This window comes from Physeter macrocephalus, unplaced genomic scaffold (assembly GCF_002837175.3).
Source record: "Physeter macrocephalus isolate SW-GA unplaced genomic scaffold, ASM283717v5 random_33, whole genome shotgun sequence".
NCBI classification, from domain to species: domain Eukaryota; kingdom Metazoa; phylum Chordata; class Mammalia; order Artiodactyla; family Physeteridae; genus Physeter; species Physeter macrocephalus.
The window spans coordinates 15,954-28,965 of record NW_021145319.1 but is presented as its reverse complement, the minus strand read 5'-3'; the positions used below and the strand labels follow the sequence as shown (position 1 = coordinate 28,965).

Genomic DNA, 13,012 nt, shown 5'->3' with positions numbered 1-13,012 from the left:
GCGGCCGCAAAAGGCGCCGCCCCTCAGGCCGCTCCCCACCGCCCGCCGAGGAAGGGGAAAGGGCGAAGGGCGCGGCCCGGCGCGCGCCGGGGTCGTTGCTGGAGCGCGGGCGGCCACCCGGCGCGCGGAGCCGGGGCACGGGTCCCGGGGCGCCAGGCGCCGGGGTCTCGCTCGCGCCCTCTCCCCGCTTTCGCACTCTCGCCGCCACCCCCTCCCGCCCGCTTCGGGCGAGCGGCCCACCTCGCGCCTGCGCACAAGCCCCGGTGCTGGCCAAGAGGCCAGCGTTTCGGCGCTTTACGCCTGCGCGCGGGCGGCCCCATCGCGCTCCTTTTTTTCTCCCGCCTCGTCAGAGGGCTTGGACGAATAATAGGAGAGAGAGAACTGGGTTTCTGCCAATCGTTGGAAGTGTGGGTGGGGCTGGAGGTGGGAAGGGGGTGGGTAATTTGGGAAGAAGAAACAGAGAAAGCGGAGGTTATAAAACCAATGAGAGGGCGAGTGAAGGCAGGAGGAGGCGGGACGAAGGGAGTAACTAATAGAAAAGCGTGAAGATGAACCTCCTGGCCAATAAAGATGGCTGAAGAGTGAAAGACTGTGGAAGGAGGCGGGTGCTGTGCGAGAAGAGGCGGGTCTGCCTAATAGGAATGGTTAAAAGGGAGCCAATGAAAAGGGGAGTAGGCGGAGGTCAAATTGACAGACAGTGATGTCTATTTGGGCGGTGACAGACAGCATCCGCAGTCGATAGGAGCTGAGGGATTCTTTGGGTCTCCCAAGAAGGTCAGGAAGACACGACAGCTGGGAGGGGAGGGTCAAATTTGCGATTAATTTGCCTCGTCAGCCAATGAATGCATTCTCTCACTTTAGCAACAGGAGGAAGATAGACAGCTGTCTCAGCCAATGGCAGCATCCAAAGGGAAGGGGTGCTGCCAGCAGGCAGTGCCAAGCCAGGGATGTCGGTGACAACCGGAGACAAGCGCGAGAGGTGGGAGTGACAGTTGGGGACAGCGCGGAGAGGCGGCGGGGACCGGGGGCATGGGTGCAACCGTTAGCCAATAAGAGCGCCACGCTGCCCTGCCTGAGTCCTCTCGTGGGCCCCATTCTCTATTCAGCTCCCAAGCCCACCACAGGGCACTTGATCCAGTGTTCTGATCAGGTACTCTTGCCCTTCATTCAGCCTCTAATTCTCATCCTAGCCTGCAACAAATCCCAGGCGACTATAACCAGAGCCCCCAAATCCTATAAGTGACTCATCTCTCTGGATCCACCATTTCCCGTGGGTATCCCAATCCCCAAGTCCCTCTCCTCAGCCCCTTCTAGCTGAGCTCTTCCCCAGGATCTGGGCTCCAGTTCTTCGGAACTCATCCTCTGAGTGCCCCCTCCATCCTAGTGGGGATCCCAGACCCCAAATCATGAATTCCCAATACCATGAATTCCCATATCTGTGTTCTTATTCTTTTGGGGATCCAGGACCCATTCCATCAACTCCTCTCTCCCCATTGATACACCCCTCTGTGCTCCTCATTCTCTGCTAAGAAATCAGACCCCAATCTCATGAGCCCTCCAGGATACCCTAGACCACAAGCACAAAGCCCTGACTTTACCAGCCCCTCCTCTCTCTGGCCCTCATTCCCCTGAGGTCCAGGATTCAGGATTCAGCACCAGGAGGGCTCCAATTTCCATACAAAGTCCACCATCCTGAAATTTCAGTCAGCCCTAGCTCCCAGCTTCCCAGTTACTTGGTTGCTGAGTTCTCTGAGGCTCCTTACTCCCAGCTCAGACTCAGATCCTGTGAACTCCAGTGTCTGATATGCCACTCCCGATCTCCTCCTCCTCAACTTCTCCACTTTCTATTTGGCCCAAGCTTCCTAAGCACTTCCCCCATCCCCCTCTTTGGAGTTCTCCTCCCCTCCCAGAACTCAGTAATAAGTGGGCTCCTCCCTGGGCCTGGACCCCCATGGTAACCGTATAAGGTGAGGCAGCTGTCGACTGAGACAGGGAGGGGCCAGTGCAGGAGGCCAAGGGCAGCTGCTAAGTTTAGGGTGGCTCTGTCTCTCTTCTTAGAGACAACAGGTGCCTGGACCCCAGTGACCAGAAAAGCAAATGTCTTAGAGGCATTGGTATGAGGCTGGAGGATGGGGAGGGGAGGAGGAGACTTCCTCAGGACATCAGGTCCTAGAGGGAACAGGAGGAGGAGGAGACATGGGTGTCCTTGCCAACCTTGGGCCTCCTGGGGCTTCCTCACCCACAATTTCCGCAGACCTCCACTGTACGGAATGGACTGAGGCACTGAGGCCCAGAGAGGTGGGAGAGCGTACCTCAAAGTCACACAGTCAGCCTAGCTGGTTCTCGCCCAGATTGGAGAGAGAAGCCATTGGCCATCCCAGCCACCGAGGAGGAGGTGACCAATTAGCTTCCTTCTTGGTGTCTTTGACTCCCCTCCTCTGAGTTTCAACTTTCACACCAGTATCCAAAAAAGTGATTATAGACTCACACTAGACCATGTCCTTCTCCTGTTTCAAACCTTTCCAAGGCTCCCAAGTTCTCAGCCCTCAGCGTGGCATTTGAAGACCCTCCGGTGTCTGATGTCCAGCCCCTTGTATCCTCTGCTCAAGCCCCATCCCAATTCTGGCGAACTGAACACTTCTGATCTTTCACTTCTCCAGGCCTTTGCCCATCTGTGCCCACCACTTAGCATGGCTGTTCCTCCACTTTCACCTGACTCACTTCTACCAGCCTTCATAACGTCATTCCCATACTCCTAGATAGGGCTGCTATGCCCTCTACTTCTGTACTCCTGACCAGCTGGTTTGTCATTTTCTGCATTTACCCTGTCTCCACAGCTAGACTGTAAGTTCTACCAAGGCAGGGCCTGAATATTAATTATAATGATTATGGGAATTCCCTGGCAGTCCAGTGGTTAGGACTCCAGGTTTTCACTGCCGAGGGCCCGGATTCGATCCTCGTTCGGGGAACTAAGATCCCACAAGCCATGTGGCGCGGCCAAAAAATAAAAATAAAAATAAAAATAAAAATAAAATTAATGATTATACTTCACTAACTGTTTCCAAATAGTGTTCACATCCAGAAGTTCTGTGGGATGGGAATTACGTCCCCATTTTATAGAGGGGGAAACCAAGGCCTGGGAAGTTGGAGCACAAAGCCCAAGGTCACAGAGCAGGCTCTCTGCTCCAGGCTGTCTACTCTCTTCATACCTAGTGATTCCATGCCCCACATCTTTCCTCACAAAATCCCCCCTCTTCTGGAAGGGGATGTAGAAGACTTCCTGATCCTTCAGCTTCCCCAGGCAGCTCTCTCCCACCTGTAACCTCTGTCACTACCCCCACATATACATACCCTTGACTGTGAACTCCACAGTGGGGGGGACTGTGTTTGTCAAAGTGCACCTGCAAAGCATGGACCAGTGCCTGGCACACTGTAGGTACTCAATAAATTTACTGGGTTTAAATCTGGGCCCACCCCACACAGGGGTACAGGAGCCTGGTGCATCTCTTTCCTAGTCCTGTGTCTCAGCCTGGGCCCTCTCTGAACTCTGGCACATTCCAGCCTCCTCTGGGGAAAAAGAACATCCCTTCCTGTCCAGGTCCTAGTGAGACCTGCATCCCAAGACTCACTCCCTCCTCCCTCCCTCCCTGGGCTTCAGCTGCTGCCAGCCCAAGAAAGGAGAGGCCCTGAGCTGGGCTATTTTGGTATCTGGGGTGGGCACCCACAGGGCTAAGGTTACCCTGGTATGTTAACGACTCCCTGGGGCAGGACTATATAACTCCAGAGGGACCGCCCCAGGCTGACTCTCTGCTCCTTTCCAGCCAGAGCCACTGCCTGGCCCCCAGGAGACTTAAGACATGGTGAGTGAGAATCCCCCAGCCCCTGCCCAGATCCCTCAGACCTCAGGGCAGCCTCATCCTTTGAAAGAAAGTAGCTGGTTTCCAGTCTGGCAAGAGGAAAAAAGATGAATCTTCCCTTTCTTTATATCACTAATGGGGAATGTACAGAATGATGCCCTAAAGGATCCAACCAAGGATAATCTGCCTAGACACTCCACTCGCAGGAGCCCAGTCCCTCTCAAAGCATGCTCCATGCTGTCCTGCACTCCATCTTCCTAAAACCCCCGGGACCAGCCAGACAAGTGTTCCCACTCCCATTTTATAAATGAGAAAGTAGAGGTTCAGGTGAGTGAGTGATCAGGGTCACACAGCAAGTCTGGGACTCAGAGGAGGCAGGGTCAGGGCATTGAGAAGGGGAGGTACACTCCACTTGTTGGGTAGGATGGAAGGATGGGGACTTGAGGGCTACACAGAGGAATTTGGGGGTACAACTGCAGCAGGTCTCCTCAGCAAAGAGGTCATAAGGAAGGGGAAGCCCAGAGCCAGAAGAGTTGCTTTAGAAGAATGGACTCAAAGAAGCCTGAATCTAATCCATCGCCTCTAGAGAGGAGTAGGGATTGGTCCATGAACCCCTCTGCCCAACCCTTATCCCTCAGGCACCCAAGAAGGCCAGGAGAAGGGCAGTGGCAGAGGGCGGAAGCTCCAATGTCTTCTCCATGTTCGATCAGACCCAGATCCAGGAGTTCAAGGAGGTAAGTGCGGGGAGAAGGGAGACTGAAGGCTGACCAAAGGCTCTCCTTGCTGCCCCTCCCCCCACCCCTCCCTGGAATGTGCACCTGTTGGGGGGAGGGGAAGGGTTTAGAATTCCTTGTTCTCCTCCCTGCTTGGAATGTAAGAGGACGGCTGGCTGGGAGCCAGAATCTCAGAATCTGATCTGCCTAGAGTAAGGATGCTGAAGCCTGGCCATGGGAGACCTAACCTCTCCCTACCCTGGCCCTCCACAGGCCTTCACAGTAATTGACCAGAATCGTGATGGCATTATCGACAAGGAAGACCTGCGGGACACCTTCGCAGCCATGGGTGAGCCTACTCCACCTGTAAAGATTCAAGGCTGCAGAGTCCTGGGAATTCAGCAGCCTTAGGTTCCAGCCCTGCCAGGTCCACCCTGGGCCTCAGTCTACCCAGATAAAAAATGGATGGGATGATGTGAATTTATGGGAAGCATTATTCCCTGGCCCCTAGACCCCACTCCACTCCATGCTTCCCCCACCCTGTTCCAGGGCGTCTCAATGTGAAGAATGAGGAGTTAGATGACATGATGAAGGAAGCCAGTGGGCCCATCAACTTCACTGTCTTCCTGACCATGTTTGGGGAGAAGCTCAAAGGTAAATGAAGTGTCCTGGGTCCAAACCCCCAGATGCCTCTCCCCAGACCTTTCAGGGACTGACCCTTTAGCAACTCTTCAGCTTCATGTGCCCTCTGACCCCACCAAGGTGCCGACCCTGAGGATGTGATCACTGGAGCCTTCAAGGTCCTGGACCCTGAGGGGAAAGGCACCATCAAAAAGCAGTTGTAAGTGACACCCTCCAGCTGCTCCCACACAGAAAGCCTCCTTAAATTCCTACCAAGATCTAGGCACTGCCAGAGATAAGGGAAAAATTAGGACTGTGGCGATGGGATTAAATTTTCACAGCACACAGGGGCAAGGGCAAAAGGGGGGAGGCCAGAGTGTTTGGGAGACCAATGAGGAATCCAGAGTAACCCTGGTTTTCAAGGCGAGACTGGGAATGGCAACGGGGATGAGGTGGGAGGGAGTGGAAAGAAATCACGAAGCCTAATCTCTGTCACCTCTCTCCAGCCTGGAGGAGCTGCTTACCACGCAGTGTGACCGCTTCTCCCAGGAAGAGGTGAGTGGGGAAAGGGCCTAGGAGAAGCGGAGGGGTGGGGGAAGGGGAACGTAAGGAACCGGTTGGAGATACCCCTGCGTTTTTTCCCCAGATCACGAATATGTGGGCGGCTTTCCCCCCCGACGTGGGCGGCAACGTAGACTACAAGAACATGAGCTACGTCATCACGCATGGCGACGCCAAGGACCAGGAGTAGTGGACCCTCTTAGGCCTCTAAGGGAAGCCTAAGGAAGCAACGCCTTCCTGCCAGTGCGACCACCCCACCTCGACTCCTAATAAATTGAACTGGTCTCGTTTCTTATCCGCGACGGCTTCAGTGCGTTTGTGTGAGCAGGGCTCAGGTGCGAGGCTGCGCTGAAACACCGGCTGGCACGAAAGGAGTGCCCAGCTCGTTTCGAATGAATGAATAAATAGTGGCCCAGAGGCCTGGGTGGAACGGTTCCACCCGCTACGCCCGCCACTTATTCCCGCTGGGAAAGAGAAGACTTGCGTGGCCTCAGGGAAATTCAGTTTTTATTGAAGTCGCAGTTTGGGTGAAGTGGGGCGGGGGTGGGAGAGTTAGGGGATGGGAGGGAAGCTCTGGCTCGCTAGGTGGGCCGAGGCGGATTGGGGCGGAGCCAAGGCGGGGTCGGGGCGGAGCCAAGGCGGGGTAGGGGCGGAGCCAAAGGCGGGGCTACACACTCCGGGATTGGGAGAGCCTGCTAGCCCGCTAACCCCTTGCAAGGGCGGGCCTTACAGGCTGGGGCTCCGGGATTAAGCGCCGGGCAGCCTGGGGCTCGAGGATTGGACAAGAGACGAACTGAAGGCGGAGGTAAAGTAGGGTCCGGGCGGGGGTCTCAGAGAGCGTCCGACTGCTCGCCCTGAGCCTGACTCTGCTGCATCTGGGCCTGCATCTTCTCCAGCATCTCTTGCATGCGGCGCAGCTGTGCGGGGCAAGATTGCAGGCGGTGGGACTGGGCAAGGCCAGAAAGGGACTTCGAAGAGGATTTGGGGCCTTGATCTGGGGGAAAGAGAGGTGCTTGCTCACCTCTTCGTCTTTCTCGCGGATCAGCTTCTCCGCGTCGGCCAGAGGCAGCATGGGCAGCGGGATGTCTGTGGCGCTCTGGCGGGAGAGCTTGCTGGGGGTGGGGGAAAGGGACAGGAATCAAAGTCGAGAACCGTGGTTGTGAGTCACTGCCGCGAGGCAGGGCCTGGGGTTTGGCTGGACCATGTCCTTCAGGTTAGGGCCATACGCAAAGTGGGTGGGGGAAAGAAAGGCTCCGGGAGAGAGGTCTAGAAGGTGAAGGCCGGGGTCATGGATGGTGAGCGCGGAGCCTTGGAAGCACCTAGGAGTCAGCTCTGGCTCTCACCTACGGCTGGCTCGATCACGCGCCCCAGGCCGGGCCAGGCTCTGTAGGCAGCGCGCCCGGTAGCCCTCGTAGAGCAGATCATGCGTCACCTCCTTCAGGTCCTGCAGGTGTGTCTGCACTAGCATCCGTCGCAGGTTCAGGAAATCGCAGTGATGTGGGTTCTCCACTGGGGGGCGGACCGGCGAGAGTCGGGGAGCTTGGGTCGGGTCTGCTGCCCAAGGACCCCTCTTTTGACTTTTAGGAGCCCCGGGACCAGAACTCTCCCCAACTTCACCTGTTGGGTGCGGTTGACTCGGAGGCGTCCTGGGCTCCCTGCTGGCCTCAGAATGCGTTCCTGGCCTTACTCACCCTCCACAGTGCCCCAGGAGTAGCGGCGTCCCCTCACCGGTCGGGTCCCGCCGTCCCTCACTACTTCGCAGGAACCGACGACGGCGAAAGGGATACTTTCCTAGAGGGCAGGAGTCAGCGATCACCGTTGGCCCCCTTTGGGCAGAAACCTCTTTCTCAGCTCCCGCCTCCACATCCGCCTCCCCTGGCTTCTCTGTCCCTTCCTCCTTCGCCTCGGCACCTTCATCTCCGCATCCTGCCTCTTGAAGTCTTCATCCTCATCAGAGTCACAATCGGGGAACTGATAGATATTGATGTCCTCCTCCTGCAACTGTTCCCGGATCTTGGAGGAGACAGATGCAGAGACGGTGAGAAACACAGAGACTGTGAACCACAGACACTGCATGACCAGAGACAGTGAGCTATAGATACAGACACGGGGTGGAAGAGACAGAGAGGAAGATGTGAAAGACAGAGATGGTGAACGATGGACATACGGGATGACTGAAAACAAAATCTCAAACAACGAGAGACGGAGACATAGATGGTGAAAAACGGAGACAGTTACCCTAATGGGAAGACTGATGCCTGGGAAGTTTTGAAGATGAGCAGACACCAAAAGACCAGGAGAGAGAGGCATAAGCGGAAACAGTGGGAAAGGGCTCTGAAGACACAGGGGGGTGGGAAGGTGGGGGGGACAGCCAGCATCCTGGGGCCAGAAGGATAACATTGCTCATTACGTCTACACCCCTGGCCTCAGACAGGCCTTAGCCAAGCATCCAGCCCAGGGATTCTATTCCGAACCTCCAGAGCCATGGCTTCCTTAGGCAGCTTATGACCCACCTTCCTCAGAAACTTTCTTCCACGGTCTAGCCTGACACGTCATGCTCCAAAAGGGCTAGCCCAAGATCAAAGAAGTCAAAGCTGAGTTCGATTTTGATCATGCCTTTTGGCCTCGTGTGAGGCCAAATGTCAGGGGCCATGCACACACCTTCTGCTTGAGGGCCTGTGTTTCCTTAGGCATCAGGGCATCTGCTTTGCCAATGACTGGGATGATGTTGGCCTTCTCATGCACCGCCCGGAGGAAGGCCACATCTAGGGGCCGCAGCCTGCACCCAGGGATTGGTCAGGGCTCAGTTTCAGGGCACAGAGACACTCCCCCTCCGGCCCTCCCCACATGTCCCAACTCCCCAGGGTGCCCCTCGGACCCCCGGCCAAAGGGTGAGATGAAGTAGAGGCAGCAGTGGACACGGGAATCCTGGATGTTCTTCCTGTTCAGGCCACTCTCATCCCGAAGATACTGCTCAAATTGCTCCTCGATGAAGCGCACCACAGGCAGCCAGCTGGGGTGTGGGGAGAGAGCGGAAAGTCAGAGAACAGGGACCACAGCACAGGGAAGGGGACAAGGCTAGCCAGGACTGTGGGTGTGGGAAGTAGTTTCTTTAGCTCCAACCAAAGACATGAGAGGAAACTGGCAGGTGAGATGTCGGGAAGCACAGGGCACTTTGGGCCACAAGGCCACCAGAAACAGGCCCCACCTTTGGCTGGGGTGGGGGGTGGGGGTAGGGCAGGGCAGACCAGCCCAGAATCTGACCCCTCAGTCTCCACATTGGGAAGCTGAGTCCCAGGTCCTCCCCAATTCCTCACCAGTCTGAACAGTCCACCGAGTCCCCAAAGCCAGGTGTGTCCACCAGGGTCAGCTTCACCTTAATACCCCCCTCCTCGATCTCCACGCCGCGGCGCTCGATGGTCAGTGTTTGCGTCAAGCGAGCTATGAGGATGGGGAGAGGTCAGGGAGCTGGGTAGGGGCCTGAGGCAGGACTGATTTCCTTTCTCAGACTCACAGTTGCCTCCACCCATTTTTCAGGGGAGGAGAGTGAGTCTCGGAGAAAAGCAGAGAGCTGCCTGAGTCCCGCAGAACGCCATGGGAAACCCAGATGGAAAGGAAGAGAGTGCAGTCTAGGGACATGGGAGGAGGGGTCGGAGTGCCAGGAGAGCACGGTGGGGAGGGGGTCTTACCCCTGGCCTCTGGGACTTGCCGATCCTCATAGAGGTTGGTGAGAAATAGGCTGTTGATGAGGGTAGATTTTCCCAGGCCTGACTCCCCTGTGGACAAGACAGGCCCAACTGGTCAGGTGAGGGGACAGCCAAGGTCTCTTGAGGACCCCTTGCCAGGCCCCTCTCCAAAACCCCCAGACCTGCCACCATGAGTGTGAAGTCAAACCCCTTCTTGACGGACTTGCGATGCAGCTGGTTGGGGAGGGCGGCGAAACCCACATACTCCTTGTCCTGTTGGCAGGGGGTAGACGATATGAGGCTGCTGGGGGCAGCAGGCAGGGCCCCCAGGATAACCTGATCTCAGAGGCTAGCAGAAGTCAGCCTATTGTGGGTTGACCTGGCTAACCCGGGGGTTGGGGACTGGGGGCAGAGATGCCTGGATTCCTGGGCATAGAGACTCACCATGGCCCCGATAGCTGTCGCTGCACCTGCTGTCTCTCCCCACTTCCTCTGGTGGGGCAGGAAGTTGAGTGTGGCAAACAAGGGGGCGGGCAATGTAGGAAGCTGAGATGCTCAAACTGGCCCAGAGAGGTGGGAAAAGCCAAGACCAAGAACAGCTGTGGTCCTCAATTCCTGGATACCTTTGCCCATAACCCCAATAGGAAGCTTCAACCCCTCTGTTCTCTGTACACCTTTATTCCAAGCCCCACTGTAACCCCATCACCCTGGTGGGAGGTGGGGTGTAAGCAGAGAGGAAGGAAGTGGGCTGGTCTCTCTAGCAAGTGAGATGAAGGCTTTGACAGAGGTGGTTAAAAAAAAAAGTTCCAAGGGTCTGAGTGGACCAAAAGCCATAACAAAGATTGAGGGTGGGAGGGGCAATCAATTTTCCTCGCCAGCTCATGCACTGGATTCTTAAAAGGACTTCAGGTCTTTGGACACCACTTCCAGAGAGACTGTCCTTCAGAATCCTGGCCAAGGCACTCCCCTGCTTGAAACCCTTCATGGGCTTCCCAGTGATCTCAGATTCAATTCTGAGTCCTGACTTGGCAGCCAAAGCCTCCCCCATCTGACCTCATCACCCCATCTTTCACTCACCCTTAGTGAGTGCCCATATCCTAGGCTCTGTGTATATTGAACGTTACCTTCTTCTGCACCAGGTGAACTCCTCTTTATCCTTCTAGGGTTTGAGTCAAAGGGCTCTTCTTCCTCCTCTATGAAACCTTCCCCACCCACCCCAGGCAGAGTCACTTTCCATCCTCTGGACTCCCCAGCACCTTTCACAGGCCCCTCCAATGCCCACCTTTGTTTATCTGGCTGTCTCTTCTACTCCCGGCTGAGTTTTCTGAGGACAGGGACCATGTCTTCTAATTTCTATATCCCTGGTGTCTTGCACAGGGCCTGGCACAAAGAAGGTGCCAATAAATAATATACTAGATAAATGAATGCATGAAAGAGTGAGCGATTGAAGTTAGTCCGGGACAAAGGCTGGCAGGCTGCAGAACTTGTAAAAGGAGCTTGGCTTTGGAGTCAGAAAGAACTTCCCAAACCTCAGCTCTCCCACTTACTGTGTGACCTTGGGCAAGTCATTTGCCCTCTCTGAATGCCATTTTTTTCATAGTAAGATGAAATACACACATTTATATTTTGTTATCAGGACTCAGAGTGGTTTTGGATGATATGGTCTTTGGAGTTAAATCAGTTATGTATACAATATACTATATATATATATATATATATATACACACACACACACACACACACACACACACACACACCCACACACCCTAGCTTTAGTATTTATGAACTGAGTGACCTCTCTGAACCTTTAAAGTGAGTCCCCTTAGTATGACCTATAAGGCCTTGCTCAATCTGGATCCTGCCTATTGCTCCAACCCCATTTTCTTTCTCTATTCTTCATGGTTCTATTTATTATTTCCCATTTAGCCCCTATTATGGACTGAATTGTGTCCCCCTACCCCCCACCTCATGTGTTGGAGCCCTAACCCCCAATGTGACTATAGTTGGAGGTAAGACCTTTAAGGAGGAAATTAAGGTTAAATGAGGTCAGAAGGGTGGGGCCCTGATTCTATAGGTCTGGTGTCCTTATAAGAAGGGACACCAGGGCTTCCCTGGTGGTGCAGTGGTTGAGAATCTGTCTGCTAATGCAGGGGACACGGGTTCGGGCCCTGGTCTGGGAAGATCCCACATGCTGCGGAGCAACTAGGCCCGTGAGCCACAACTACTGAGCCTGCGCGTCCGGAGCCTGTGCTCTGCAACAAGAGAGGCCGCGATAGTGAGAGGCCCACGCACCGCGATGAAGAGTGGCCCCCGCTTGCCACAATTAGAGAAAGCCCTCGCACAGAAACAAAGACCCAACACAGCCAAAAATAAATAAATAAAGAAATTCCTACACCCAACATCTTCAAAAAAAAAAAAAAGACACCAGCAATCTCTCTGCGCATGCACAAAGGAAAGGCCATGTGAGGACACAGTGAGAAGGTGGCTGTCTGCAACCCAAGAGGCCACACCAGAAACCAACCCTGCTGGCATTTTGATCTTGGACTTCCAGTCTCCAGAACTATGAGAAAATAAACATCTGTTGATTAAGACTCCTAGTCTGGGTTTCCCTGGTGGCGCGGTGGTTGAGAGTCCACCTGCCGATGCAGGGGACACGGGTTCGTGCCCCGGTCCGGGAAGATCTCACATGCCACGGAGCGGCTGGGCCCGTGAGCCATGGCCGCTGAGCCTGCGCGTCCGGAGCCTGTGCTCCGCAACAGGAGAGGCCACAACAGTGAGAGGCCCGCGTACCACAAAAAAAAAAAAAAAAAAAAGACTCCTAGTCTGTGGTGCTCTGTTATACCACCTCATAGCTCACTCATTTCCTCTCCTCAGCCTAAGGCAACCACTCTAATGTGCTTAATGTGTAATTTTTTAGTTTGTACACATTTTGAAAAACGTGCAGTGCATAGTACATGTTTACACAAATAGCTAATATATGTATATATTAATATGTATTTCTGTTTGTTAATTTTTTTCAATCAGCGCTATCTTTTAAGATCCATCCATGCTACCACCTTTTCCTTACTTCAGCCTCATTTCTAGTACTGCTCCCTTCATGTAACCTTGGAAAAATCACCTCTCTGGGCCTTACTTTCCTCATCTACCATATGGGATTGGATGCTCCCACCACACTGAATTCACAGAAGTTGTTCAAGTTTCATGATTATAAAGACATAGTAATTAAGAGCCATGTGACTTTGGGCATCTTTAACCTTTCAGTGACTTCGTTTCTGTATCTGTTAAATAATGTCATTAATAATTTCACTTCATAGGAACATGATGAGAATTATATATCTAACACATATAAAGTTCTTAGCAGTGCCTGGCATAAAAGATGAGGTCACACATAACGCTAGTTATTGCTATTACATGAGCTGAGGGGTGCAACAGTGCCACTAGCTCCAATCTAGCGACTGCTCTTCTGGATTAGTTGCTGAGAATCCAGACAAGAGTGAATCAGCCAGGGTTGCCGCCCTCTGGGGAGACAGAGACAGCCACAAGCAAGTGTGACACACAGCACTGGTGCTAAAAA

General features: G+C 54.2%; 2 protein-coding genes and 2 long non-coding RNA genes across 4 annotated transcripts; 3 read left to right on the top strand and 1 right to left on the bottom strand.

The window, feature by feature from the left end:
* The first annotated feature begins 64 nt into the window (after positions 1 to 64).
* LOC114484796 (uncharacterized) lies at positions 65 to 2,990 on the top strand. The gene is made up of 3 exons (XR_003678120.2): positions 65 to 774; positions 862 to 979; positions 2,661 to 2,990. It is a non-coding gene; the product is annotated as an uncharacterized lncRNA (long non-coding RNA).
* A 762-nt stretch (positions 2,991 to 3,752) lies between these two features.
* On the top strand, positions 3,753 to 6,049 carry MYL11 (myosin light chain 11). The gene is made up of 7 exons (XM_007107386.4): positions 3,753 to 3,860; positions 4,496 to 4,591; positions 4,844 to 4,919; positions 5,120 to 5,224; positions 5,333 to 5,411; positions 5,698 to 5,746; positions 5,838 to 6,049. Exons 1-7 carry the CDS (start codon positions 3,858 to 3,860, stop codon positions 5,940 to 5,942), a joined length of 513 nt encoding a protein of 170 aa, XP_007107448.2. The 5' UTR covers positions 3,753 to 3,857; the 3' UTR covers positions 5,943 to 6,049.
* Positions 6,050 to 6,469: 420 nt separating this feature from the next.
* LOC129391795 (uncharacterized) lies at positions 6,470 to 11,674 on the top strand. Its single transcript, XR_008616498.1, has 3 exons — positions 6,470 to 6,557; positions 7,337 to 7,790; positions 11,589 to 11,674. It is a non-coding gene; the product is annotated as an uncharacterized lncRNA (long non-coding RNA).
* SEPTIN1 (septin 1) lies at positions 6,551 to 11,595 on the bottom strand. The gene is made up of 11 exons (XM_028483460.2): positions 9,883 to 11,595; positions 9,621 to 9,711; positions 9,442 to 9,528; positions 9,070 to 9,193; positions 8,631 to 8,765; positions 8,414 to 8,531; positions 7,664 to 7,765; positions 7,444 to 7,543; positions 7,096 to 7,261; positions 6,774 to 6,864; positions 6,551 to 6,669 (listed from the first exon to the last, which is right to left on the bottom strand). The coding sequence occupies exons 1-11, from the start codon at positions 9,883 to 9,885 to the stop codon at positions 6,583 to 6,585; spliced, it is 1,104 nt and encodes a 367-aa protein (XP_028339261.1). The 5' UTR covers positions 9,886 to 11,595; the 3' UTR covers positions 6,551 to 6,582.
* Positions 11,675 to 13,012: the final 1,338 nt, after the last annotated feature.

Coding starts and splice junctions, on each gene's coding strand:
- SEPTIN1 (XM_028483460.2), bottom strand. Junction 9,194..9,441: donor GCAAGTCCCAGAGGCCAGGG/GTAAGACCCCCT, acceptor CCATCCTCATAG/CTCGCTTGACGCAAACACTG. Junction 7,766..8,413: donor CACAGGCCCTCAAGCAGAAG/GTGTGTGCATGG, acceptor GTCTCCTCCAAG/ATCCGGGAACAGTTGCAGGA.
- MYL11 (XM_007107386.4), top strand. Junction 5,225..5,332: donor GTTTGGGGAGAAGCTCAAAG/GTAAATGAAGTG, acceptor GACCCCACCAAG/GTGCCGACCCTGAGGATGTG. Junction 5,747..5,837: donor ACCGCTTCTCCCAGGAAGAG/GTGAGTGGGGAA, acceptor TTTTTTCCCCAG/ATCACGAATATGTGGGCGGC.